The following is a 27,756-nucleotide window of genomic DNA, read 5'->3' on the forward strand; positions in this document are numbered from 1 at the left end:
TATAATAACAGTGTTAGTGTTCATGCACATAAATTATAAGTAAGTTTACCTATTTAAAAGCAAGAAAAGTGCTCAGTTTTGCAATTTAAAACTTTTGAATATGCCACATTTAAAAATTATGTCGTTACAACCAGTAGAAGTTAGTAATCACCACTAAAATGCGTGTTCGTGAATAGTTGATGAACTACTTACGGTGAAATTCTTTAAAAATCATTTGAAAGGGCACATTTCAAGACACCTATGGTATATTTATTTTCACACATTCCAGACGCGTCCAATGTGCTTTGAACACCTGTTATGTGGCAAACATCGAGAGCCTTCTAGAGTGGCACTCCCTGACATGGCAGCTCCTAGTCATGCACGGTGATTTACATTTAAATTTTTGTTAATGAAAATTAAATTAAATTAAATTAAATTAAATTAAATGCTCGGGTCCTCAGTCTCACTAGCCCCATTTCAAGTGCTCTGTCGCCACGCGTGGCTGGTGGCTACCATAGTGGAGAGCTCAGAGTAGAACATTTCCATCACGACAGGAAGTTCTATTCACAGCGTTGCTCTGAAGAAAAGAAGTGAATATGACCCTTCATGAGCACCACGGTCATACCATCAAGAGCTCCTGACACGTGTCTAGGATTTATTGTGAGAGCAGATATCTTTGCCCACATTGATGAAAACATTTAAAAGTGCCCTTGTTTCCAATAGACAATAATCCTATTCAGTGCAGAATCATACTGGCCCCTGGATGAGAGATGAGGCCTTACCTTGGACGGTCCTTATCTGTTTGAGCTAGTTGTACATCTTGTGATGTTGTTTTAAGCCAACTGTAATGTAGTTTTCCAAAGTGACATTTTGAAAGCAAACAACTTCAAGGTATTAGCTTAAACCTGAACTCATCCTTTATGTTCTAATCTACTGGCTTTCAGTTCCTCTGTCTCTAAAAGTAATAACTCATAGCAGTTTTGGCTCAATTCCTGCGCCCCTTCACCGGATCCAGGATTTGAAGAGTCTAAGTGAGTAGAGGAGCTTATCGTAAAGCATCTGACAGTGAATACATCACAGGGGTTTATTGGATAAAGATGTGATCCCAGTACATCTGCTCCAGATATTTTATCGCATTCTTATTCTCTTGCAGATCACCTACAAAGCAGTCAGTTCCTTTGACCCCGAAATTGACTTATCCAATCAAAGTGGAAGAGTTTCAAAACTGGGGAATGAAACCCATTTTCTGTTCTTTGGGCTGTATCCAGGGACCACGTACTCCTTCACCATTCGAGCTAGCACAGCTAAGGGGTTTGGACCCCCAGCAACGAATCAGTTCACCACCAAAATATCAGGTATTATACCTTTGTGAGTTATGTCTTTTATCAGAGGTAGTGTTTTTGTCTTTTTTTATCCCCATTGTCAAGGATACAAAGCTCACCCCGACTGACACATTGTATTCAGATTAACGCTTTGGCATGTATGAAAATCAGACTCATGGAATTGAATGAGATACTGCAAATACTTAATAATTCAGGATCCCCTGCGGTAGGAAGTAGCCATGTTGTGTCAGTTTGCATTGGAGGACCTGAGCATGAGTGAGGGTTCTGGTCTGTGTGCTCCTACCCCCTTCACAGTACAAGTTACAGAGCAGCAAAAGATCTCTGCAATGAGCCATGAACAACTGAGTGCTCAGCAGAAAGACAGCATTATATGGAGTCTGCTTCCAGAAGGATCAGCCTTCCTTGGGACCTTCCCCATTAGTGGTTGCATGTCCTCTGCGATGACAGAAGGGTGGTACCAGGCACTTACAGCCTCCAGCTTTTTGCTGGTAGAGACTCAATTATGCTATCCAACCAAAGACATAATTTGAGAAGTATTTCTGGGCATGTGCGACTGTGCAGAAAATGTCTTTGTGCTTCAGACTAGAGGAAATGGAGTTGCCATCTGCTGTGGGGTTATATAACAGCAATAAACAAAATTCCATGGACATTTCCTCTTTCCATTTTTTTTTTCCCTTTGGGGAAGTATTTGAGTTTTGGCCTTGCCTGTTTTGGTTGGGGGAAGATAAGCAGGAGGCAGGTGAGGGAAATAACTCTTTTAATCAATCAGCGTTAGCTAAATCATATTTAGCCTTATTTTCATATCTATTGTCCCTCATTTCTAGTTTTTGGAAACTTTTTGCGTAGAATCAGAGGCAGGGAAGTGCTTACAACAAGAGTACTATAGGGGTGCGTGGGTGGCTCAGTGGGTTAAGCATCTGCCTTCAGCTCAGGTCATGATTCGAGGGTCCTGGGATCGAGCCCCATGTTGGGCTCCCTGCTCAGTGGGAAGTCTGCTACACCCTCTCCCTCTGCCCCTCCCCCTGCTTGTGTGCTCTATCTCTCAAATAAATAAATAAAATCTAAAAAAATAAAAAAAAAAGTACTATAAGCACTCAATTAGCTTTTGAGGGAGGGAGGTTTGGAATTTTGTTTTTAAGCAATGATAACTTAAGGGGAAATTTTTCATCATGTAAGATTTTATTTGTGAGCACAAACTCAACTTAAAGTTCAGTATGCACTTGGTATTTCATAGGAAGCATTAGGTAATAACAATATGGAGAGTTGGAAGAAGAGAAAGACGTCCTTGGGAGGTTAGGAAAATAGTATAGGTTGTACATCTCTAGAGACTACTAGACTTGGAATCAGAAAATCTGGCATCTAGTTGTAATTTTCCATGCACACCCTCTCTGATCTTGATCAAGTGCATTAATACCTGGATGTAATTAAGATGATCTAATCTGGTGCTTGAACTTAGGATGGAGACTGAAGCGGAAATGTGTGCCAATATGTGTATCTCCAAGCCTCCTTTGTTTTGGTAATTTTCCCCTATGGAAACCATATTTCAAGGAGTATTACCTTAAAGAGAATGTTCTTTTAGAAAAAATAATTCATTTTTACCATTTCTGTTATCTAAAAATTCTGGTTGATGTGAGTCTGACCACTGTTAGCTCACCAAGTTCATACAGTTCTATCCAAAACAAAGGCAGTTGACATTTTAGTTAGCCTGCACAGACTCATCAAGAGTAACTATTTGATTTTTATAGTTCAAAGAAAATTACAGTTTATGGGCCCCAATTTTCTACTTTCATGGACCTCAGATAAAGAACTATTCTCTATACAAAATGTAATTCTGTGTTATGAATCGGAGTTAATTTTTAATAGAATTGGAGTTAATTTTTAATGCTGAGAAAATCCAATAAATGGAAATGAGATATAACCCATGTCTTTTACATAAAAGCTTTTTATATGTAAGAGATTTAAAAAACTATACTTGTAAAAAAAAATGATCACTAGCGTTCTCATCAGGCACCTGCACCTGTGGGTCTTAAAAAGACCGTGTGCCCACCCACATCGCAGCTTCATGAAGTCATCTCTGTAGTCCATGGTGATGACAAAATAACAAATATCATTATCTTCTCATGATAAGACTGAACAATCCAGAAAACAAAGAATGCCAGGAAATGGACTTGGAAATAGGATTCGCTAGAGGTGGAGGAAAAGAACTAACATTTGTAGAATTATATTTGCCTGGCTGTCTTGATTATCTCTTTGAGTTCCCATAATAACTCTAGAGGGTAATTTCTCCTATTTTGAAAGAAGAGTAAACTGAAGGTCCAGAGATAATTCATGGGCCTAAGCTCTTTTGCTGATTAAAACAAAGCAACAGAAAGTCAAACCCAAGCCTTCCTTACTCCAGTTCCCATATCTTTTCCACCTTCCTGCTCTCCCAGGAGCCCACTTAGTGGTCACTAATCTCAACAAGCCTCTCTGGCTTCTACAGTTTTCTTCAGGTCCCTGGATGGATCTGTGGCACACACAGAGTCTTGCATCTTGACTTTGCTGGGAGAGCTAGAATGTTCAGTTTCATGATCCTAGTGATGATTTCTTCAATATGCATTTAAAGTTATTTTTCAACAAAAGCATACCTACCGATAAGTACACAAATTATAAGTACCCAGCTTGATGTATGTTCTCAAGCTAAGCTACAGCCACTTAGCAAGGATGCAGATCAAGAGACAGAATGTGACTAACATCTCACAAGCCCCCTCATACTCTCTCCCAATGTAAAGATCAAAGACGTCGACATATACTGGTTTTAGCAGCGGGTCCTGATATTCCGTGTAGGGTATGTAAATGGAGGCTGCCCATGGTGGCTTCATAGCTGCAGTGTAAGTGCACCGTGTTCTTAATGTTCTTTGCAAACACAACTAGGAGGAAAACTGAAAAGATCGACCAGAAATAATGAGTTTCCCATCTCACACGTTTTTTCCCCCAGCACCTTCCATGCCGGCTTATGAGCTCGAGACCCCTTTGAATCAAACGGACAATACGGTGACAGTCATGCTGAAACCAGCACACAGCCGAGGCGCACCTGTCAGGTACTGAGCAGAGGAGGGCTGGGCTGGCTCCAGAGAGATAGACACTAACATCAAACGGATGAATTTCTTGACTGTGTTTTCTAGGGATCCGCTACAAACATCAGTCAGCATGTAAACCCGTATCTTTATTAGCTCTAATTAAAAGAACTGACTCAGGAAAGGGAAAGTGCTTTGATGTGAGGTGATCAAGTATTATGTACAGAGTTTGATTCTGATGCAAGTGGGTTGTTCTTTGAAGATAAGGAACAAAAGCCTTAGTCTGTTGAGAGGTGGCTTTAGTTCTAAAAAGTAATTGCTTGCTGAAGTTTAGTTACCCAAGGGCAGATGGCATTTTTATCCTGAGCTCTGTTCTTTAAAAGGACCTTTGGTTTTTTGCTTGTTTGTTTACCTGGGGTTTTAAGTCAGTTAACTTTTGGGAAATTGGCTAATTTCTCTGTTGAATATGTGGTGTATATTTATTTTTTTTAAAAGAAACAGATGATTGGAAAGAGCATTGTGAAGTCTTTATTCTAACATATTTAAGTTTATCACCAACATGTAGGCCCCATTTCTCATTCCATAATGATTTATATAGCTAAGAAATTACAAAGTGTAACTTTTACAGTGAATGAATAAAATAAATTTATTCTTCCTAGGAAGGAGCAAAAGAATGCCTGAATAACTCTTGAGTATGAACTTGTCATAGGCTCATTAATCTATATAAATGAAATTTCTACTTGTTTCAGAGGGATTTAGACATTCTGTGCTATCAGAATAGATTCCCTTCAAAATAACCAATTATTTTGAATAGCGTACCCCAAAGAAACATTTAACATTCCCATTTAAGGCTATATAGGGTTTGTTTCCATACTCCTTGTGTAGAATTTTATTTCATTAACCTTTTCAAACCTGGCTTTATGTGATCATGTTTTCAATATGGGATCATAGAGCAATCAGTTGGACTTCTTTCTACATGATAAGATATGTACAAGCTTCATTTCACAGAGTTAGCAGTAAAAACAGAACAGCATTCGTTGATAGTAAAGTCTGCTTAGGGTGGGATCACAGAAATTTTTATTTGAAAAATCTAGAAAAGTTTATGAGACAATTTCTAGTTCACTCTGTTGACTTGACATAGTAGGAAGGGATTTTCATGCCAGGGATTTAAGACTGCCATTCATCAGCGCAGTCTGTGGGAACACTATGAAATATGCCAAAGCTCTATTCCAAATTTAAGATAGTATTACTGCTAGAAAAATGTAGCCACTGACACTACCTAGGCCCTTTGCATTGACGTGTGTGCAGGGCCACAAGGTTGCCCTAATCCAGATGACCCAGGACACACACTCATTAAATGACTGGTCAGGATCCGAGTGTATCTGTGACCATGGGGCAGACTTTTTTCACTCCAGAAAGTTGAAGTATCATTAAATGAAAACTGATGCTCTGACCATGGCCTCGGAAGCATCATTTTCGTGTGACCAATTTAAGAGTTGCCTGGACTCCGCAGTGTGGGCTGTTAGGACGGAAGTCCGTGTCCTCCCGCAGGAGCATCACGAAAAAATGAAAGCATACAGGCCACTCACCTTCAAGGCCTCCAAACGGAAGGGATCTGAAATCCTAACCATTTCTCCAAAACAGCCAGTTACTCCCTATTCTACTCTGTTCTCACATGAACTCCTTTTCATTTTCTGCTCTCACCGCCTCTTTCCTTCAAACACTTCCAGTCGGATTTTCATGCACGTCTCTGTATAGATCTTTCCAAGTCTGAGTTTTCAAATAATATTCCTTTGCGCCATCTATACCAGCCCCCTCCCCAGTTCTCCTTTCCTTACTTTTTTAAAGTGCCTCTTGCATTCCAAACTACTATTCATATTTTCTTAAACATGCCTTTCTAAGGTATTATGCTGTTGCTTTCTCTTATACCTTTCTTGTTGTTTTTGGAAACTGAAGCCTTACCAGGTAGTTAATTGTAGATATCCTCAGGCTTTTTATTCTTAAAAAATACACATTCAGATGCTTGTCAGAGTGTTCAAAATACACAGCTTCACCATGTTTCACATCATTTCTTGAAGGCCGGTCTCCAACTCAAACATTTCAGTTTATGTTAGCGCGCCGTCCTTCACAACTATCATGATGCCTTATTTCCATGCTCACCATCGCTCCGCTTTGATTAAATATCGTCTTGTTATTGGCTGAACATTCCTTGAATTTTCCAAGATTGCTTTTCATTGTCTTTCTTATACCTTCTTCTGCAATATTAGCATCTTGAAATTCATAAATGTACTATCCATGCTCATCATCTAAATCTACTCAAAAATCAAGATCAGTTCTTATGGGACACTATTCAGAAGCATTACAGGCAAACCCACTACAGATATCACCTTAACTGGAAGGATACTTATCTTAAATGGGTAAATATTATCGGCACACATTTGCGAATGGAAATTGTCTTGACCCCACCTGTTAAAAAGTTGTGTTTTTTGTTGTTGTTGGGTTTGGGGTTTTTTTTTGGTTTTTAGTTTTAGTTTTGGTTTTTTGTGGTTTTTTTTTTTTTTTTTACAGAAAAGTGAATGTTCTTTTCAAGGGTTTTGGTATTACAGCACAACATAATGGGACTGATTATCTATTGAGTAGATGCAAGACCAATATATCTAGAAAGACTAGTTTGGAAAAAATGTCCATAATACTCTCAAACTAAATGAGGTATATGAAAATTTTCAATTTCATTTAATGTTTAGAGAAATAAGAACTCTGATTAGGGAATCATGGGGACCTAAAATATAAAGCCATAATGTAGATTAAAACATTTGAACACATCTGGAAATTTGCAAAATGCACATGTAATCAAACTGCAATACAAGAAGGCTTTTCCCAAATGATAAGATAAATACTTGAAGAAGGAGGGAAATGGAAGCGAACATCTGTTTGCTTTCCTGGATTTTGCACGGTATTATATGCTCAAAAATACTGTCATTGTGTGATTTCCAAAGCCAATTCTTTCAGTTGATTTGATTTTTCTTTAATCCATAATCATTGGTGTTAAAAATTCAGTCCCACTTCATTTATGCTCTTCACTAAGTAAGGTGGTTCTGCATTGAGTCCATTACAAACACTCAGCTTGCTTAATGCGGATTCTTAAAGTTGTACTAAACTCTCAGCGTAAACAATTGCTGTCTTTTTATTGATCAACACATCAGCTCTGTCACATAAAATTATTTAAATCCTGAGATGGCCAGGAAGAACACAAATTCCATCATTCTAGCTAGTAAACTAGCACCTAGGACAGAATTTTAATGTCTGTTCATGGATTCAGTTTTTTTTTCTTTAATAAGACAGGGGAAAGCTTAATTTTCTTTTACTCATTTAGAGTCCCCTCATTTCTCTCTCTTCTCTCTACTGTTCATTACACACAGACACAAGCCAACAGAGAAAATCCTTGTAATTTGCCAGTAAAATAGCAGCTCTAAATAAAGAATGAGTTTTACACAAACCACGTGCTTTTCTTGCACTAACAAAAATTCGCTCCGTGGTTTTACTCTTGTGATGCACACTCCGTGAGCAGTGTCTCTCATTAATGATGTCTTACACGTTCTTGTGGTCTACAGCATGAGGCTCCGTCAGGTTGTTGCACCCTAGGTGATGGTGTTTTCAAATGACTCTCATTTTTGTTCTTTAGGCATTGTTGTTTCAGTTTATTCATAAATGTTTTGGAGCTATATGTCTTCTTAATTAAAACTCAGTGCTTGAATATGTTAATTAAACATGCTGATATTCATTTCAGCAAAATGTTAGAAAATTACCATTTTAAGTACTCATTCTTTGATTCATTCATTCAGGAGAAACTACTGAGTGGGGAAAACATATAATAAGTTGCCTGTCCATGGGGATGGGAGGTGGGCAACAATCACAGCAGCAACCAAAACATTCAAGCTGCTGCCTAAACGTGCGAGTACACTTTTAATGGATGGCAGCCACCTTGTTCTTCTAACAAGGGTAGTCCTAATTATTTTAATGCTCTGCTTTTACTGTCATTGGTAACTTCTTATACTATGGTTGTCTTCGCAATGAACACTTCCTCAGCAGTTATTTGCAAATTGTTACAGTTGCTGAGAATCAGGGCTGCAATTTTAAAGCAAATAGGAACTTCACTACATTATGAATGGGGAAGAGATGAGGCCATAAGGAAGGGGTGGAAGAAATACTTTGCCTTATTTTTTTTAAAGCGCGTGTCCTGCTAGGTAAGATTTCAAAGGAGACAGGGAATATTTTCTGTTAGTAAGAGGCAGGCATAAATGTTTTATTCATCCAAAACACTTTTGATTTAAAAAAAAAAAAGACTTGTACCATATAAAAACTTCAGTTTCATGTATAAAAGAAGAATTTATTTATTTTTATGTAATATTTTCAGGTTTTTATTAAATAGATTTCACCTTGAATTCATTACCGTGGTAGACTTGACAAATGTGTGATGTTTTCATTTACTACTCTTTGTCACTTTCCCCTGATGCTGCTTTGCCTTAAGCAGGTAGCCAGCAAAAAGTGTACGGGCCTTAAAGCCTCATTGTTCACTTCTAGTATGTCCTGATTTACCCAAACTACTTAACAAATCTTTTGTAACAAATCAGATAGAAAATTAAAAATGTATTAAAGGATGCTATTTTTTTCTCATAACTGAGCTTTTTGTCCTTTGAAAATTCTATGCTGTGTTCTTAGACCAAGGTGAAGGACAGGCTTTCATGCCATGGAGGATGAATAGTCAGTAAAGCAATTGTATTTATCTTAAGAATATTTGTTATACTTCCTAAACATGTTTGATTTGATCCTGGAGCTGTATGGAAAACGGGATTTGTTCTTTCGGGGGCATCAGCTCACAATCATGTTCCCAGCTGGTTATCACACAGAAGTTTTTTATTAAAGGGATTCAGCAGGAGAATGTCAGGGAGTCTGTGAAAACTGCCACCTCAGATGGGACAGTGAAACAGATCTTTTAACAGTAAAAGCAAGGAAAGAGATCATTATTATTAATGAATGATAGGAGATAATCATGCATTTTGTTTTAAGAAGTTTCCTGGAGAAATTACACTTGTTGACATATAATTAATTATGGTTTAGGAAGTTTTATATTAGGAAGTATGGACCAGATATTAATTTTTTAAAAGTTCTTTTAAGGCAGTGGCCATGCATTTCATTGTCTACCATCAGTAAATCCAAGGAAAGGCATTTTCACTCCGTGAACACCACCGGCTTGGACATCCTGTTCTCTTCTGCTTCATGCAAGGAGCCTATATGCAAATCAACATTATGAGGTTCTTGTGAGGGTTAAAAGAGGTAGTTTGTTTGTTTTTTTTAAATCACTCCACACTGTACTTCATACCTACTAACTGCTGTATAAGTGTTTCTTCTTAGGGCAGCCTTTCAAACCATGTCAGTAGGTGGTTTGTGTTGTTGTTTTTCATAGGGCTAACTCTGGTCCCTCTCACTTTTCCTTGTCTCATTTTTTTTTAACCTAATGGGGTAAATAGAAGGGGGAATGAACCATGAGAGACTATGGACTCTGGGAAACAAACTGAGGGCGTCAGAGGGGAGGGGGTGGGGGAATGGGATGGGCTGGTGATGGGTATTAAGGAGGGCACATATTGCATGGTGCACTGGGTGTTATACGCAAATAATGAATCATGGAACTTTACATCAAAAACTAGGGATGTACTGTATGGTGACTAACATAATATAATAAAAAATTATTATATAAAAAAATAAAATAAAATGCTTTAAACTAAAGAAAAATTTTAAAAAATCAATTTTGGAAAAAAAATAATAAAATAAATCTGATATCACAAAAAAGTCCTAGTTTTGTGTGAAAAATAAATTAAGGATTTAATAAGTGTCTCTATCAATAAAATCATACGTAATAGCATTCTAATAAATTCTGGCATCTCTACTACATTTTGAAATTTTATTACATCTGGCTGCCTATTTATTTCTGCATTTGCAAGTTTTTCAGGAATTGATATTATAAATAGGTAATGAACCCTTCCCTGCCCCGAATTCTGTAGTACAGTTCTTTAAAAAGGTTAGATGTTTCCCTGTTGTCTCCTGAATCATTAGCTAATTTTGGTTATGGCCATCTCTACTGAATAAACTTAACCATAGAACAAAAGGAAACCCATCTTCTGCTTATAACCATTCTGAAAGTGAAATTCATAATCTGACACCAGTGGGGAGTCAGTGAGACACAGAACTCAGCTCAGTGAAGTCTAATGTTCTATTCACTGCTGAAGAATCTGATTCTTCCCATTTCTTAAAAAAATCTGTATGTACACTTGTGATTCAAGTACCATTTTATGGTCATTTAATCATTGTGATTATGTTAAAACTTATTCCCTAGATTCTAAAAATTATCTTTTTAATCAGAACAGTTTTGTCCAAGAATTTGATGTTGGGTCAGAGGAACCAGTAAAATAGTGATTTGCAAATACTTTTTTTACTTTTTCCCCAAAAGTTTATGACTTTATTTTATTTTCTTGTTAGAATGACAATATTGTCCTGAGAAAGGAAAAACTATCATGCAAAACCTCACAATGCAGAGTTTACCTCAAGATCCAGAGATCCTGTAGTATAAATTTAAAGTAATATAATTTTAAATTAACCTGTTGTAAGACAATGTAAAATTTCCATATCTAAACAGTGCTTTGCTCTAAATTAGAAACTGCTGAATCTGTCAATAATCGAAACCACTGTGACCTGAGACACAAGATAATGTCAGGTGTCATGCATCGCCTTTTAGGCGGGCAGGCAGAATCGCTCTTTCCTCCCTTGGCATATTCTAAGGAAGAAAGAGTAATATTCAAATAAATATTCTGTTTTATGGATCACATAAATTGTGGACCTAACTTTTCAAATGAGCCCCAGGATATAGGGAAAGGACATACTCCGACGTTAAATAAACCTAGTTTCAAATCCCAGCTCTCTCAATGACCAGCTATGTGACTATTGCCCGTATCTTTACAGCTCTAAGCCTCGGGTCCCTCATCTTTGCAGAGCAAGGTAATATCACCTTATCTCAGGGAGTTGTTAGGATTATAGTTATTAAGTACTCACTAGGTTTCAGGCACTGTGCTGAGTACTGGGAGCACAGAGGAGCCTGTTAGGGGCTCTCTTCATGGATTAGCAGTCGAGATGGGAGCGACCAGCATGTCATCTGGTCCCCTACTGCAGGGATGAGGACGGGCACAGAGAGCCCAAGGGGAGGGGGTTGTACACAGAAGCAGCTCTGAAGCCAAGCAACTGAATCTTGCAGATGGATATTGTCCAAGAGATGTATGTCAGGGGAGGTATTTGCAAAGGAGGTTAAGTGTGTGGCAGGGAATAAATAATGAGTGAGACAGATGAGTTCCAAAAGGGCAGGGAGGACTGAGGAAGTTGGCCTGATCTGGGAATGAGAAGTGTGTTACAATTAGAGTGGGCAGAATGGGAGTTGGGGGTGGGGCAGGAAGCCACAAGGCAGATCGGGGCTAGATTGGGCAGCCTTATGCTCCATGCCAAGGAGTGGAGATGTAGCCTTTGGGCTGTGAGTAGTCATTCAGGAGCTTTAGGCAAGGAAAAAAATGTGAGGGAGATCAGCCCTGCTGTGGGGTATGGCTTAGCCAGGGAGAGCTTAAGAGGAAGTGTGGCTGGTGGATGCGCTGAGCCCTTCCACTGTTCCTTTTCACTGGGCCCAGTTAGGACCTTGTTAACCTTTAGGCATGAAAGGAAAGGATCTTGTAGGTGTCACATGCTAATTTTTATTAGAGACAGGATTTAAAGAAATCAGAACCATTTAGTCCTTTTTAGAGGGAAAAATGTATTGACTAACCAAAGCAACTGGTGATATGAACTGTTTATTGTTAAAGTAGACACTAGAACGCTAGGAACTGAAAGCCGATCTTAGCAATGACTCTCTAGTCATTTATTGGAAATTACTCATTGTATGAATATTTTTAAATCTCAGTTTTCCTAAGCACTAGAAACATGGCATTATTAGTCCCCCTCCTTGGCTGAGAAGCTCCTGGATCTTTCTCTTTTTGCTTCTTTCTACCCTCCTTTTACTACATCACCCTAACCCCTTTACGTTGAACCTGTGCTCGCTGCTTTTGTGATGATTATAATTTGTGCTGGGCTGTGTATGCAATGCCTGCTCCATGGACACAGTGGTGGCTTTCCCCACTGAAAGCCAGAGTGCAGAGGCTTCTCTGAGCACTAGTATGCCTTGTGGATGGTTGTGGCTAGACCTTGGCTAGGGCCAGGGAAGACCCAAGCGTTTGATCGTACTATATCTTATTTCTGCTGTGCCCAAAGGAATTCATACTTCTCTTGGAAAAACTAGGTGCTTGAGATTGGAACTTCAGGTTACGTGAAAGCCTTTGAGTATCATGTACAGCAGAGGCCAAAAGTTATGCATGACTGTCTCCCTAGAGGTGAGAGGAGGTAGTGCTGTGCATTCCCCGACCCAGACTGACCAGCCGCCTAGACGCCATCCAGCAGGGTGACGGAGGTAGGCATACAGGTTGATCTCATTTTCCACTGACGGTAGAGAAAGTTACATGCTGCTTTCCCCCTCTATCTGGACCATCTGTAAATGTTAACAGTGGAATAATTTACGAGTGGTCTTAGTTGGAAACCCAGAACACCAGAAGGCTGCAAATGCCTTGAACTGAACACTGCGTCGCCTTAGTTGTGAATCTCAAAGCCGCTATGCCCTTTGCTCTCAGGGGCTGCTAGTTCTTCCTAATCACAGTTATTGATTCCAGGGAATATAAGGGATGAATTTCTAGAGGTGTTCTGAGCTAAGACTGATAGCCTTTGGGAGCGAAGATCTTGGAAAGTTTGACAAAGACTAATTGATTTGACTATAGATGTCTCGCTTTTACTTTTTTAAAGTGCTAAAATCACATATATGTGAGAGAAAAGATCCCAAGTTCTAAGAGGCTGATCGAGTCACGTGTGGGGCAGAGAGGGCAAGCCAACCCAATGCGCTGCTTAGGGCCACAGGCTTTCAGAGCTGAGGAGCAGCCCAGAGAGGGTGTGACCACTTTCCGGTTGTGACAGCACTTTTGATCCTTTTGTGGGGGAGTAGCCATATCATGAGTGTGGTTTTCCATCATCCTCTTCAGCAGAACATTTCGTCCACCAGTACATGTAAATACATTCAATGTAATTGTTGATGGCGGGAACACCAAAGCACACAAAAATTCTGACCTGCCTTCTGTTTCATTAAAAATGATTTCATTATGCATATTATTGTCTGATGCTTGATGGTCACCTGTATTTGGTTTTCAGCTACCTAACGAATCCTCACTTTGTCAGCCTGTTTGGTAGCAGAACCATCGGGAGCGCTGGGAGTTTTTCCGTATCACCACATCGCTTTTGTGTGGTTCTCTGTGTCCCAGTATTCCACTTCTCTACTTTAACCCGTTAGTGTTTTCCTGACCAGTTTTTCTGGAAGTGTTTTCTGCTCAGTGAGAAGCCCTAAGAGCTCTCTGCAATTATTAGTATCTAGTTACAATTCTTGCCCTTTGTCACATTGCAAAATTATGGAAAATTTCACAGTTGACGTTTGGCTGTTATTCATATCCACTGAGCACTTTAATGTTCAAGTCACTGTGCTAAGATGGTGATCGAGCTGGAGAGAAAAGTCCAGAGTCCTCCAAGAGCGTCTAACAGAGAATGAAATCTCAACCAGGGATCAGAATACGCTGTTTAGGCAGAAATGCGAAAGAGAAGTAGGAGGTAGCCAGTGAGGGACTGGACGTAGGAATAGGGCCGCCCAAGAGAGTAACAACCTGGAGAAAAGCCTGGGAGAAGAGAAAGTAAAGAGATGTAAACAGGGGCCATCTTAGTAAATACAATTAAAAACACACATAGTAAATGAGGTTTGACCAGCACTCAGGAGTATTAATTAGATTTATGCATTTAATGCTGAAAGTGAGCATTTTCCTTGGCTAATCATTATGTGAAATGCATGTAAATGTAATAGGAACTGCAAAAGGATCACTAAATGATTTTCATAATTTAGTTCCTGAATATCATTCAGTACCTCAAACCTAATTAAGTGTGCAATATATGTTTATTGAATTGAACTTCATCTTTTTCTTGTGAGCAAAAGTAATTATCACTGAAACTTCTATAGATAAGAAGCCGAAGGACTGAAATCTCCTATTAACTAGCTGGACATATTGGGAACAAGAAGGATTTTAAATTTATAGTTTCATCCTTAAATAAAAGTTAAATACCATGTCCCATCCATATAGTACAGAAGCATGAAAGAATATCCTGCCTTTACCCTTGAATCAATTTATTTTTTTAATTAGAAGAGAAATTCAGAAAAGCTACTTCAAATAAGCCATAACTCCAAATTCAGACTCCCTATAATCGTGCACGTCTGTACTAACTCCTTTGGAAGCCATCGTGCTTCTCACCTCTCGAGATCACTGACCGCCCCCCTTTTCTCCTTTACTTCCATTCTCCCATCATTGCCTTAGTTCATACTTTGCCTTTCTCAGCTCTCCAGTCCCCACTGCACAGCATGGCTGCAGGGATAGTTCACTCTCCTGCTTCGTAATCCATCAGGGTTTCGCCATTACCCTCAGGATGTATCCAGACTGTGTTTAATGTGGACAGTCTCTATCGTTCAGTCACTTCCTGGGTCAGCCTCCCCTTCAGGCCATCCTAAAAAGATCTAAATATGTGCTCAGCACTGGGAATATGCCAGATTGCAGTTGATGTGTTCTTAGCCTGGAATCTTCTTTCTTCTTCCCTCCTCTGCTTACCCACCACCCCCAACACACACAAATGATGGGACTGTAGAATTTTTAATGGGGCAGAGATATGATTGCATTTGCACATTAGATCAATCACCAGGGCAGGGCCATAGAGGAAGGAAAATTGACGCATGAGGCTTCCTGGCAGAAAGCTAATAGGTACCTGGGTGGGTGCTTCGATGCCATGACCCCCACCATACACAGGGGCTATCGGGTGGGAGGAGGCTGGCAGGTGCTTCCATGGTACACTCTGAGTTTTCTCCAAATGACTAAAGTTTTACTTAGAGTGAGTGGAATCTGATGTCTCTAATGTAAATCATTCTAGGACTTCATCTAATTAAAGAACACTCGGCATGGACCAGAAGCTTTCCGTTTGTGACCTTGGGCTATTCTGTGAACTTTGGGCCTTTCTTCAGTTCTAAAACTGGAGGCCAGTACACGTTCCACCTGTCTCATAGCCTTGTCATGAAGAATAATTCAGGCGAAAGTTCTTTGTAAACTGAAGTGCTCAAAAGGGGTAAAATTATACCAGGATCTGCTTAACAAAGCATGTTGGCCACATTGCTGTTTAGTCTGGATTCCTGTATTCCCTGCTTTTGATAATAAACTTCAGATTTCTAATCATCACTGTCCTTTAACATTTATGCCCCGTGTGCTGTGATTATCACTTAAATAGGATCTATGTTCTAGGGGTGCGTGGATGGCTCAGTCAGTTAAGCCTCCAGCTCGTGGTTTCGGCTCAGGTCATGATCTCAGGGTTGAAGATCAAGCCGCCGCGCTCAGTGTGGAGTCTGCTTGAGATTCTCTCTCCCTTTCCCTCTGCCCCTCCCCCTCCTCGCACACTCTCTCTTTCTCTCTCAAAATCTTAAAAAAAATAATAACTAAATAGGCTCTATGTTCTAAAGGTAACACATGTTTTGACATTAATTTTATGGAAGTTGTAAGAACTGTGTGTGTGGTATTAATATGGTACATTCATTCCATAAAACCATCAAAGTTTCAGAAGACCTTGTGTTCTGTCAACCACTATTGGTTGAAGTAGTTACAGGTAACAGCTCTTTCCTGGGAAGAAAGGCACAAAGGTATTCAGAATCACAAACAGTGCCCCCAACTACCACGCCCAGTCTGATGGCCCTGGGTTTAAATCCCGGTACGTGTTTGCACTGTAACCTTGGGCAAGGCATGTAACTTTTTTGAGTCCTGTTTCCCTCATCAGTCAGATATGAATAATCATCTACCTGAGAGGACAGCTGAAAGAATTAGTAACAGTCAGCAAAGCACTCGGGATAGTATCTAACACAGATGTTATCTGCTCAACGTAGGAAAGCTTTTCTTATTTATTAATGTTGCTATTCTGGCCTGTTATGATGGCAGTAACATTAACTAGATAATGTGGCAGCCCCTTTTCTTCTGCGCATGACTTGGGAAATTTTCTAGGTCTTACTATAATATTCCTGAGCTTCAGTTATGATCTGAGCAGTTTGTCATACAGGAATAATAATTACGATAATAAAAAGTGAATAATCATTGTGACCTGGACTGAGTAGCTATCATGCACTCAGCCAGTGCTCAGTCCTTTACGAAATGGTTCCTAACCATCAAGGGCAAACATCCTCGTCAGAAGCCAGCATCCTTGTGCACGGGAGGTACTAAGGTCTGGGGAGGTGAACTCTCCGTGTGCAGCCCCACGTGACCAGCGAAGCCACGCGCACGTCAGGCACGTGCTCCCTCCCAAGAGTGTCCCTCTCCCCGCCTCAGCCCACAGACCTCTTCCCTGCAAACTCTCTCGGGAACCAGCCTGGTTCTGCCTTCCTTTGTAGTTATGGGTCACATCACAAATTAATATCTTCTCTTCATTGTCTCTTCTAGTGTTAAGAAAAGATGTTAACTACACCTTCAATTTTAGATTATGATCGTTAGAATCTTTGGGGTTTATCCCTGTTACTTCCTGGAGGTTAGGAGGGTTTTTTTCTTGTTTTCTTTGTTATTATTTTGAAACCAACTTTTTTTTAATATTTTGGTGAAGCCCACCTTCCGTTACAATTTCCTCATTGTTTAGCAGTACAGCTTTGAGTTCTCGAAGGACTTGTATTAAACAAATTAGCTTTATGTATTGGATTGTTTAATCAAATTAATCAGTCTTTTTTTGTTTTTGATATGTGTGTTCTTTCTCGTTTCACCATTCTTAATAGTTTCCAGAGAATGAAGAAAAAAAGATACCAGTTCTTTTGAAATGCTTATTAGTGGCTTTTTAATTGCTCCCTCTTATTTCTTAAAGAAATGTGAACTACAGGACCATCATAAATTTGGGAGCTAAATTTTCTTTTGTCAGTGCTTGAACCTTTTGAAAGGTTCTATCTGGTGCTAAAATTCTTTAAGGAAAAAAGCTCTAAATATTTGACTTCCAACCTAATTTTTTTTTTCCTTTTTTTCATTGGGATACACATAATCACAAAGACCAAAATGTCATTCAATGATAAAACTTCAATTTTATATTACTATATTGGGCTTGTTTTTTTTTTTATTACTTATTATAGCTGAATTGCAACAGTGTGTGTTAACAAAAGGTGCTAAATCTCTTACTACCACCACCACCACCATCCTTCCCCCACCTGATTTTAGGTGAATTTTATTGTATTAAAAAATAATACTCTGGATTCCTTTACTGTCAAGAAACAAAGATCATTTTTATTAATGTTGCTTCTAGGATGACAATGTCAGTCATCTCTTTGAAAATTCATTTTGGAAACTAAGTTTGTTCTTCAAGAACCCTTGAAAAGAAGCTTTAAAAATGGCAGGGGAAGATAATAATAATAGAGTAGATGTATTTGAGCATTTATACAATGAAACTTAATTTAACTTTCCCTCAAACTCCATTTCAAACTTGCTTTTGTGCATGAAAATATAGTGCATAGCTTTCCTTCCCCTATTTTTCAAATTTTCTTCTCTTCAACATAATCTCCTCTGAAGGATTCTATGTATTAGATCAGAGCTCCAGTCTTATTACCAGGGCCTCTGCAGCAGGTGCACCAGCGAGCAGAGCCGCCATGCTCAGGGGATGGCAGCTGGCCCTTCCATAGAGCATAGAGGCTGCCGGTGGACAGGGACAGCTGGAAATGGCTCTCAGGGCCAAACTCTACAACCACCAAACACCCCCAGTCCCAAAATACAACAGAACACAGCTGTACGAGCACCTGAATGGCTCAGTCAGCTAAGCTTCTGCCTTCAGCTCAGGTCATGATCTCACGGTCCTGGGATCGAGGCCCGCATTGGGCTCCCTGCTCAGCAGAGAGCCTGCTTTTCCCTCTCCTTCTGCAGCTCCCCCTGCTTGTGCACTTGCTCTCTCTCTTTCTGTCAAACAAATAAATAAAATCTTAAACATACACGCACACACACACACACACACACACACAGCTGTAGTATTTTGATTTGACCTTAATTATTAACATGGATATCAATTGAAATACTGACATTGAGAAACTATGGATCTCATAACCTGAGAATTGATCGTACAAGGCAGAGAGAATAGTTGCAAATTTGCCTGACAGCAATTTGGAGAGAGATAGAGTGGAACGGAGACCAGGACTGCATGTTTGTTGGCTTCTTTTCCCACTGGCCCCCAGAGAGCAGAGGCAGCTCGGTTCTTGGTCCTCACCTCAGGCATCACAGGTGGCCATGGGGGTCCAGACAAGGAGCCTGCTTGTCATGCTCTCTAAGACAGTTTTGCTAAGAGCTGGGCAGTATGGAAATTGTGAGGAAAACCCTGACACTCTTGGGGTTGCTCTTGAGGTAACTCAGGGAAATTTTGGGGCAAGACTTGGGGAGGTGTCCGACCTAGGGCACAGCGCATTACCTTCAGTCTTCTGTACTATTGATAAAGGGTCCTCACAGGTTCTTGGAAGCTGTTGCAAGCAGTCATTAGTGAGTCTGAGGTTAAAGCTTGTTGGAACTTTGGTGGGGTTTTGTTAGCACAAGTGGTTGGAAAGAATGGGGACTTTATATGGAATCTGAAGACATTAGCTTTTTTTGTTGTCATGCCTTTATTTTTAATTTGGGGAGAAAGCTGGTGGGCCTAGGCAGTACAGCAGTCTTTGGGTGTTACTGGTGGTAATGTTTGGGGACTAGGTCCAGCCCAGATATCCTCAACGAAGAGATGCTGTAAGAGGTTGGTGTAAACATCGTCACTCCTCCCTGCATTCCATTACACTTGGTACAAACCCAAATCAGGTCCCCGTCACAGAAGTTCTTTGTTTGAGTAACCTATTTCTTATACCCTTAGGCTGGTCTTCTCAAGGACAGAGTCAGTCTGTGCCTAATTCTTCCTCTCATTCTTCCCCTGTGCCTGTCACAGTGCTTAAAACCTGAGAAATATTGTAAAAAGGAAGGATGGAGGCCACATGCATGAAATAATCATCTTCTCATGTATTGATGTAGAGACTTACCTGATCTTGTGCCGGGAGTGATAAGATATTAGATCTTGAAAGGGCTTTACTGGTCAGTCCATGATTTAGTGGCAAAGCTGGACCGAGTTATCTATGGTATGGTGACTCCCAGTTCAGTGTTCCCTCCACGGCAACCCTCCCTTTGGTTCACCTGCCTTTGGGGTAGTGGCATTTATTTTCCAGCTCCCCTAGTCTGCAGTATTATTCCTCTTAGGACTGGAAGATTCTGAATTGAATATAATACAAACATGCACTAATGAAAACATTTAGTGCAGCTTTGATGGTATTTGATTTCCATTTTTATTCAGATCACTAACGCTACTTAAAAAAAAACATAGTAGCTGACCTTGAATTATAATTTTTACAATCATATGTTTGTTATGAAATTGTGATGATTAAATTATGAATAGCTTAAGTGAAATAAAATCTGCAAAGGAAAATATCTTCATTTTTTAAAATGGGGAGAAATCATTCTTAAAGAGGTTCCATCTAGGACTAATTTACTAGAAATTTGGTGCCTGTTGTGAAGATTAATAACAGGTGGCCTTTTACAGAGCTTCTCAGCCTGAGTCTAATGTTTTAGTTGTTCCTTTATTATACCAAACTTCCATAACTAAAAGATTTTTTTTCTTCCTGCCCTTTGTTCACAATATGGAACTGTAATTGACTTCATATTTCTCACCAACCGTTCAGCTGTAATTAATATTTTATTATATCAGATTTTATCACTAACTAGCAGAGCAGCAGAGTATCGGACTGCACGCTCAGGCGTGCTTACACATGCACACATATATGCGTGCACACACGCATGCACACACACACACAGAACACCAGTAACTTACGGATGCTAGGCAACCTCCTTGTAATGAATTATGGCTGAGAGAACATAAAATGTATTTGTGGTGTCCCACAAATATTCCAAAGCAATTTATGGCCAATCTTATCTGGAACAGAGCAGGACAAAGAGAAATTAAAGTTGCTAACATTAAATATTCAACCCCCCAGATCTATTTATGCTGTGCGGTGTGTTACCCAGTGCCCACTATCTGTGCAAAACTAGTTACCAGTCGTCATTTAGTGACTTGATGAACGGGACTGTGTCAGGTCAGCAACTCTCAGCACTGGTGTTACAGGAAGAATCCTAGTCGTGATGATAAACATATGGAACATATTGAACTGACCTTTTATCCCCCTAATTGTTAACTGGTGATAATATTTTTAAAGCTTAGTTTAGTGTACAATGTTGTTTGAATTAGTAGGGTGTCATTCCAGTAAGTGCTGACAGGTTTAGGAAAAGGGAAGGACCAAACCAAGAATAGGAAGAAAATAAATTCTGTGTTGTTGCATGGCAATAAACTTTAATTACACATTTATTTTACATGCTTTGCATCCAATTTATACTTTCATTTTCTATTACCCCCCAAAAAAATAATCTTCAGGAAGATAGAAATACCAGTCTTTATTTCTTTCTTATACATATAGAATAGATGGTTTTACCAAAAATTGCAAATCAAGCTAAAAAGGCACTCTTAGGTACCATGAAATGAACAATATTCTAAGTCCTTGAAATGATCAGAAGTGCGGACTTTAAAGGATTAGCAAAAGCAACAATGAAATGGATCATTAACTTCTCTTGCTCTCCCCCCTCCTCCTCACCCCCTGTTCTGCTATCCGGTTGGATAACCCTCCAATATTTTATGCTGATAAGAAATAGAATAAGTGGATACGAAAAATGGACTTACACCTAAGGGTTTAATCTTGAAATGAATTAAGACCAAATTTTTAAAGTCAATTTCAGCTCTGCAGCAGGCTTCCCCTCAATGTCTTCAAAGTTAGAAAAAAACAAAAATATCTCATCACATTTGAACTTTCAGGTTTAACAGAGTACATGAGAGATGTTCCGATGTTCTTTCTAGGTTATACTTCATGTGCTAGTCTATATAAATGCAGATTTCTTACTCTCCTTGTAAAAGTCTTAAGAGTTTTGTTGTAGGAAAGCCTCGCATAAATTAAACTTTAAATTTCATTCCGTAGGAAAGTTATGATATAGTGATGTCACGTTTTTGGCGGACTCATCTGCACGATGGACTGTGCCTTCATATTGCAAATGCCTTGGAAGATTTTATGTTACTTTAAATTCCGGGATAGTGGTGGAATCAAGATAGGGGCGTTGTAACTTTAATAAACAAAGGGAGCATGAGTAATACATGAAAAGGATAATAGAATTTTAATTCAGCTCACTAAGCTAGAAACTTCTGCTTGCTTTTCCATCCTCGAGATCTTGCTCTTTTTAATCATCTTTTTAGAAAAACCATTCAGAGAGAAAGATTTTCAAAGCTACTTTTTGAGATTGCCGTTGTGGTTGGACAGATTTTATGAAATTCACTAGTGAAATGATGTCATTTGCACCAATGAAAAACGTATCAGTCAGAGAGTTCTGTTGAGGTGCCATTGACCTGGATGCCAATAATGCGTTAATTTCCATCAGGAAGACAGCAATGTGTGGCAATTGGGCAGCAGATAGGATTTAGCTATTTTTCATTAGCTCTTGGACGTTGATAAAGGGGAATGGAAAAGAGCTGCTTGACCTTTCAGTGCTTAAATTATTAAAGAGCAAATAGATCTGAGGTCTGGATGCTTGCAAATCTAATTTCTCTTGTGGAGCAAGGAAGAAAAGACATTTTGGGTCTGAAATTGCTCTAGTCAACTTAGTTCTTCCTTTAATATATCTGAAGATGAGTAGATGGTAGCCATTTAAAAAGTAATATATCTGGAGTGGAGTGGAGTGTATAACATACCAGCTGGCTAAAATGGGGGCCCATTAAATGATCATTTAATTCTCAAATTTTCATCTAATCCTCACAAAATTCCTGCTTGGAAAAATTAATTTCTTTCACCCATATCCACATAGATTGTATTTAAATCACAAAACGAAATTTTCTTTCATTAGAGAATGTCAAATATTGTATTGTTAAGTCAGAGTAGGGCAGTGCCTGGTGCACAGTAGGTGCTCAGAAGCATTTCTTGAGTTAGAAAACGAGTAAATATACACACAAGACAGCACACATTCTAACAAAGTTGGGGAAAAGATGGATGGGAAGTGAGAGATGAAGGTGTGAGAAGGGGTAGAAAAACAGGCAACTTTTGATTCTCTCAGGGCTCATTATTTAATCGTGGGTTATCTTGCATAAACTTACAGTCCAACCAGCATCTTCTCATCGTGAAACCTGTTTCTTGATCATTTCTTCTTCTCTTTGCTCTTGGGTAATTAAGAAACGATTTCAAAATTAACTTAGTATTAAGTTTTAATAAAGTGGAGCATATTTGCGATTACCAGTGTATTTCTTCCCTACCACTATGTATAATGTATATAAAATAGAAATTACTTGTGGATTATATTATGCTTTCAAAAATATGTACCTCATGGCCCACTTCATTCTAAGTGTGCTGAGACAGAGATGACTAAATCATAGGCGTCTTCCTTCAGGAACTTGTGAGGTTTTTTAAAATACTGATAAATAGACACAAATGATTAGTAGTCTTTACAAGAAACATATTTTTGTGAGTGTGGAGCAGAGCAGAGCAAGACTACATCAAAATGGGGAAGCAGATCATAAGCCCCTGAGAGAAAGTTCATGAGAGGGTCTCAGTCTTTTTATGAAGTAGGGTAATGTGTTGAGAGTAGCAGAAGTTTTCTCTGTGTTGGGGAGAACAGCATTTCAGTAACAAACTTCGGTCCAGGCCAGGGTGAAGGAATAGAGCACAAGGTGTTTGTGATGCGAGAATTCAAGATGGTGGCACTTGGACAGCCTGGAAGTAGTTGTGCTAGTCTTTCATCTAGAGGAGCTGGAAATGAAAAATGAATGATTACTGTCCTCAGTGCCATTGGCGACAGAGTTGCTGGTTGGGATCAAGAGCTGGAGAGGACACCAGCCAGGTGTTGGCCTCGCTGCAGATCCAGGGGCGTCCTCCCTGGAAATTATTAATGACTCAAAGAGAGATGGGAGAATGAATTGAGGTCAAAGGTGAAATTACCATCTATAGTTCCGTTGATGTGATAAATGAGAAAGAATCTCTACACAATACTCAAAATAAATTGATTCTGGGATGTAAGTTGGGACCAGGTTGTGTGTCAGTTGTGTCTGCATAAGCAGAGGAAGATGCCCATGGAGCCCCTTAACCAGGACTTAACCAGGGCTTAACCAGCCCCTTAACCAGGCCCCTTAACAGGTGGTGCTAGTACTGCCTTGTCTGATGGTCATGAGACCACGTCTGCTTCCTCATCACCTGTAAGCCCCAGATGGAATGGGCATTTTACCTCTGAACCCCAGTTTTCACATCAGTAAAATAGGAAAATAAAGCCAACCTATGCAAGACTCCCGGCCTAGCACTTCCTATATGGAATAATTTCTGCAAATTTTTTTCTTCACATGTATCTTCACATTTCCACTTTGTGTAGTGTATAGGTTTTCCAGAGTTGTTTTTAAAGTGAAATTTTGAGGGGCACCTGGGTGGCTCAGTTAAGTGCCTGACTCTCGGTTTCAGCTCAGGTTGTCTCTCAGGGTCATGAGATCAAGCCACATGTCTGGCTCCACACTCACCTGGGAGCCTGCTTGAAGATTCTCTCCCTCTGCCCCTCCCCCACTCATGCTTGCTGTCTCTCTCAAATAAATAAATAAATTTTTAGAAAAAGTGAAATTTTGAAAACCATGTCTTATAGCAAATAACTTGGAAAAAACTGACTGATAGAAGGAAACCAGTATTAAATATTATTTTAGTTAATGGAGAATCCCTTTGCAAAGCAATTAATTATTCCTTTGATTTATCCATTTTTTTAAGAATAGGTTTTATATGCTGGACAAAATTCTGAATAAAAATATAAAATGCACCATAGAGATCCATCTAATTCTCTTATATTATTGGGAAAAAAATAGCACCCAAAGGAATTAATTTAAAAACCCAGTTGTGGGACGCCTGGGTGGCTCAGTGGGTTAAGTATCCAGCTCTTGGTTTTGGCTCAAATCATGATCTCATGGTCATGAGACTAAGCCCTGCTTTGGGCTCTCTGCTCAGGGGGGAGTCTGCTTGAGATTTTTTCTCTCTCTCTTTCAAATAAATAAATAAAATCTAAATCCCCAGTTATTAGCAGAACTAGGATTAGAGCTTAGATCAATGCACATGCCACTCTGCCCCACCCCTACAAAAGTCATTTCAAGAGAACAGTCACATTTTCTCAGTGCTGTTTGTATTTAGTGGCGTAGGTTAAACTTCTTCATGAATCAGCTGTTGTTTCTGGTGTTCTGTCTTTTTTAAGATTTTATTTTTATTTATTTGAGAGACAGTGAGAGAGAGAGAGAGAGCATAAGCAGGGAGAGTGGCAGAGGGAGAAGTAGACCCCCTCCTGAGCAGGGAACCCCGATGTGGGGCCCGATCCCAGGACCCTGGGATCATGACCTGAGCCGAAGGCAGATGTATAACCGACTGAGACCTTCAGGTGCCCCATGTTGTACTGTCTTTTACTTTGACCTTGACCTCTTACTCTTGCATTCTATGACCTGACCTTCTGTTTCATATTTGCTGCATATCCAGCTACTCCAAAACTCAGCCGTTGAAAAGAACATTTCTGTTTTGCCATGATTTTGTGGACCAGCAAAGCTTTGTGCAGTTCCTGCTTGGGGTCTCGGGGCTGCCATCATCTGACGCTCAGCTATGTGGCCTCCCATGGTGGTCCACACACATGGCTCTCAGTGATGGCTGGGGGCTCTTCGGGACTGCAGAGCAGAATGCCTGCATGTGGCCTCTCCAGTGTGGCAGGTTCAGGGGGATTGGACCATACACATGGTGGCTGGCTTTTTTTTTCCAGAAAATGAAGCCTGGCTGAAGCCTGCGGAACTAGGCTGAAGATGCATGGCTTCCTCTAACCAAAGCCTTGAGAGTTACCCATTTGTCCCACTGTTACATTCTGTTGGTTGTATGTTGTCATTAAGGTTGGCTAACCCCATTCTTGACGGCATAAGTGTCAGAATTTGCAGATATATTTTAAAATAAACACATCTAACCATATATTTAGGAAGTCGGAGAGAAGGGGGCAAGAAATTAAAGTCCACTATACCTCCGTATGTGTTCCTTGTCCTCCATAGAGGATGATTCTTCCTAAATACAACCTTTCGTGTCAGATCCATTATGCAGTGAAAATTCTACCAGGTTTGGTGGAGTGTCTTACATAACCAATAGAAAGTCTCTGATGTTAGGAGGTTAGGGAGTATTTCTGGTTTTTATTTAAGTTTACATCACGCTCAGAATATTCTTTATCGTTGTACGGTAATCCTGCTGCACTACCTGTCTACTGAGCAGTCATCCTGATGTTCTGCAACAGCTGATTTTTATTTGGACAGAATTACAAACTGAACCGCAGCTGCTGTGTCGCATTCCTGTAACGGAATGTGCTAAGTAGTCGTACTCCCGGAAATAGGTGATTTCACTGAGGGCACGTGCAGAGTTCACAAGGGCAAGACCCAAAGAGGGTCCTCTCTAGGCCCTGCCCAGGCAGGTGGGGGTGTACGACACCTCCCTCCTGCTCCTCTTGGGCATTGACGAGGACCCGTGTGAAGCACTCTAGGATTGCAGCATTGTTCCAGGGAGTCACGGTGCTTTTCTGAGACCGTGAGAACAAGATACATTTCCTTGCCAGAATCCGTCTATCCTGATTCCGTTCTTGAAAGCTGCTGTCAAGTGTTAGTTTTGCTCAGTATCAGAAACTATTTTTTCCCACCAAAACTGCACAAATGTCCATCATTCTGGTAAAATATATATCTTAATAGAGCTATCCATCCCCTCAACATTTTTCCCATTCTTCTATAGCTACTTTGAAATTCAGACGTTGGAAGGGGGCAGGGGGCTGGGTGCTGGGACTCCTATCTCAGAGCATGCTCATCCCCATCTTTCTATGTAAGTCAAGTACCCCGGTTCACGTACTCTTTAGGAACTGCTTGTAACTCCAAGGCCTTGGCTTTTAAAATTCCAATCTCTTCTCTGCTCTCCTTGTGTCATCTCTTTCCATTGATCTGATATGGTGAAGGGCAAAAAAAATATAAGAAAATATGAGAAGTTAAACCTTACTTAAACATGAATTGTTACATATTGTGTTTGTGACTTGTTAAAACTTCCCGTGCATTCATACAGATGTCATTGAAGAATAATACATTGCCTACTTTTAAAAATAAACTTACAGTTAATATAACTTCGCTTATTAGGTAAATTGAGTTAATTTTCTATAAATTTGTCTTCAGTTACACGTGAGAAAAACATTAGTTTAGTGTTTGGCTCACGTTAACCGCAGAGATCGTTATATAATTCAATACATTGTATTATTGGGGGTGAGCGAGTTCTATGGGAGAATATTAAGCCCCTTCCCTCTCTTGCATTGAGCAAGTGTTAAGTGAGTATCCATTATGTACTAAGCCCTTATTATTGACTACATCCAGTGCATTCTTTATTTTGGATATCCTGTGGGCCCCATGCAATTGAAGGCAAAGGGAATCAGCTCAATTATCATAAAATATCACTAAAAATACTCCTTTTTCCCCCTAGTGTCTATCAAGTAGTTGTTGAGGAAGAACGTCCTCGAAGAACTAAAAAGACGACAGAAATCTTAAAGTGCTACCCCGTGCCAATTCACTTCCAGAATGCGTCAATACTGAACTCACAGTACTACTTTGCTGCAGAATTCCCAGCAAACAGTCTCCAAGCTGCTCAGCCTTTCACTATTGGTGATAATAAGACATACAATGGATACTGGAACACTCCCCTTCTCCCCCATAAAAGCTACAGAATTTATTTCCAAGCCGCTAGTAGAGCCAATGGGGTAAGTTTTACAGATGGTTATTTACTTAGGCTATTTAGAGTTATTAATGTGAACATAGATTAAAGAAGATAGTAGTAAGAAAAAAGGCATGCTTTTGTGTGTTTTTATTTGGAACAAACGTGGGTTTTCTTTCACTTTCTAAACTTATTTTCACCTAGAGAAATTTATGGAAAGAAATGAATCTATTTGTATTTGTTTTGGTAGGAAGAATGTATTGTCAACATGGTGGTTTTTATTTTCAGTTTTTACTTGTTACCAAAAGTTGGCTAG

The 27,756-nt window shown here is 39.7% G+C and overlaps 1 protein-coding gene across 6 annotated transcripts in view; it reads left to right on the forward strand.

The window, feature by feature from the left end:
* Nucleotides 1–27,756, forward strand: part of PTPRM (protein tyrosine phosphatase receptor type M) — a 742,830-nt gene that overhangs the window by 464,536 nt on the left and 250,538 nt on the right. For all 6 annotated transcript variants that reach the window (XM_044382848.3, XM_026496000.4, XM_048218445.2 and 3 more), the window contains 3 exons: nucleotides 1,133–1,334; nucleotides 4,300–4,402; nucleotides 27,213–27,486. In XM_044382848.3, coding sequence (XP_044238783.1) covers nucleotides 1,133–1,334; nucleotides 4,300–4,402; nucleotides 27,213–27,486 — 579 coding nt within the window. The remainder of the gene's footprint in view (nucleotides 1–1,132; nucleotides 1,335–4,299; nucleotides 4,403–27,212; nucleotides 27,487–27,756) is intronic.

Source organism: Ursus arctos, unplaced genomic scaffold, assembly GCF_023065955.2.
Source record: "Ursus arctos isolate Adak ecotype North America unplaced genomic scaffold, UrsArc2.0 scaffold_17, whole genome shotgun sequence".
NCBI lineage: Eukaryota > Metazoa > Chordata > Mammalia > Carnivora > Ursidae > Ursus > Ursus arctos.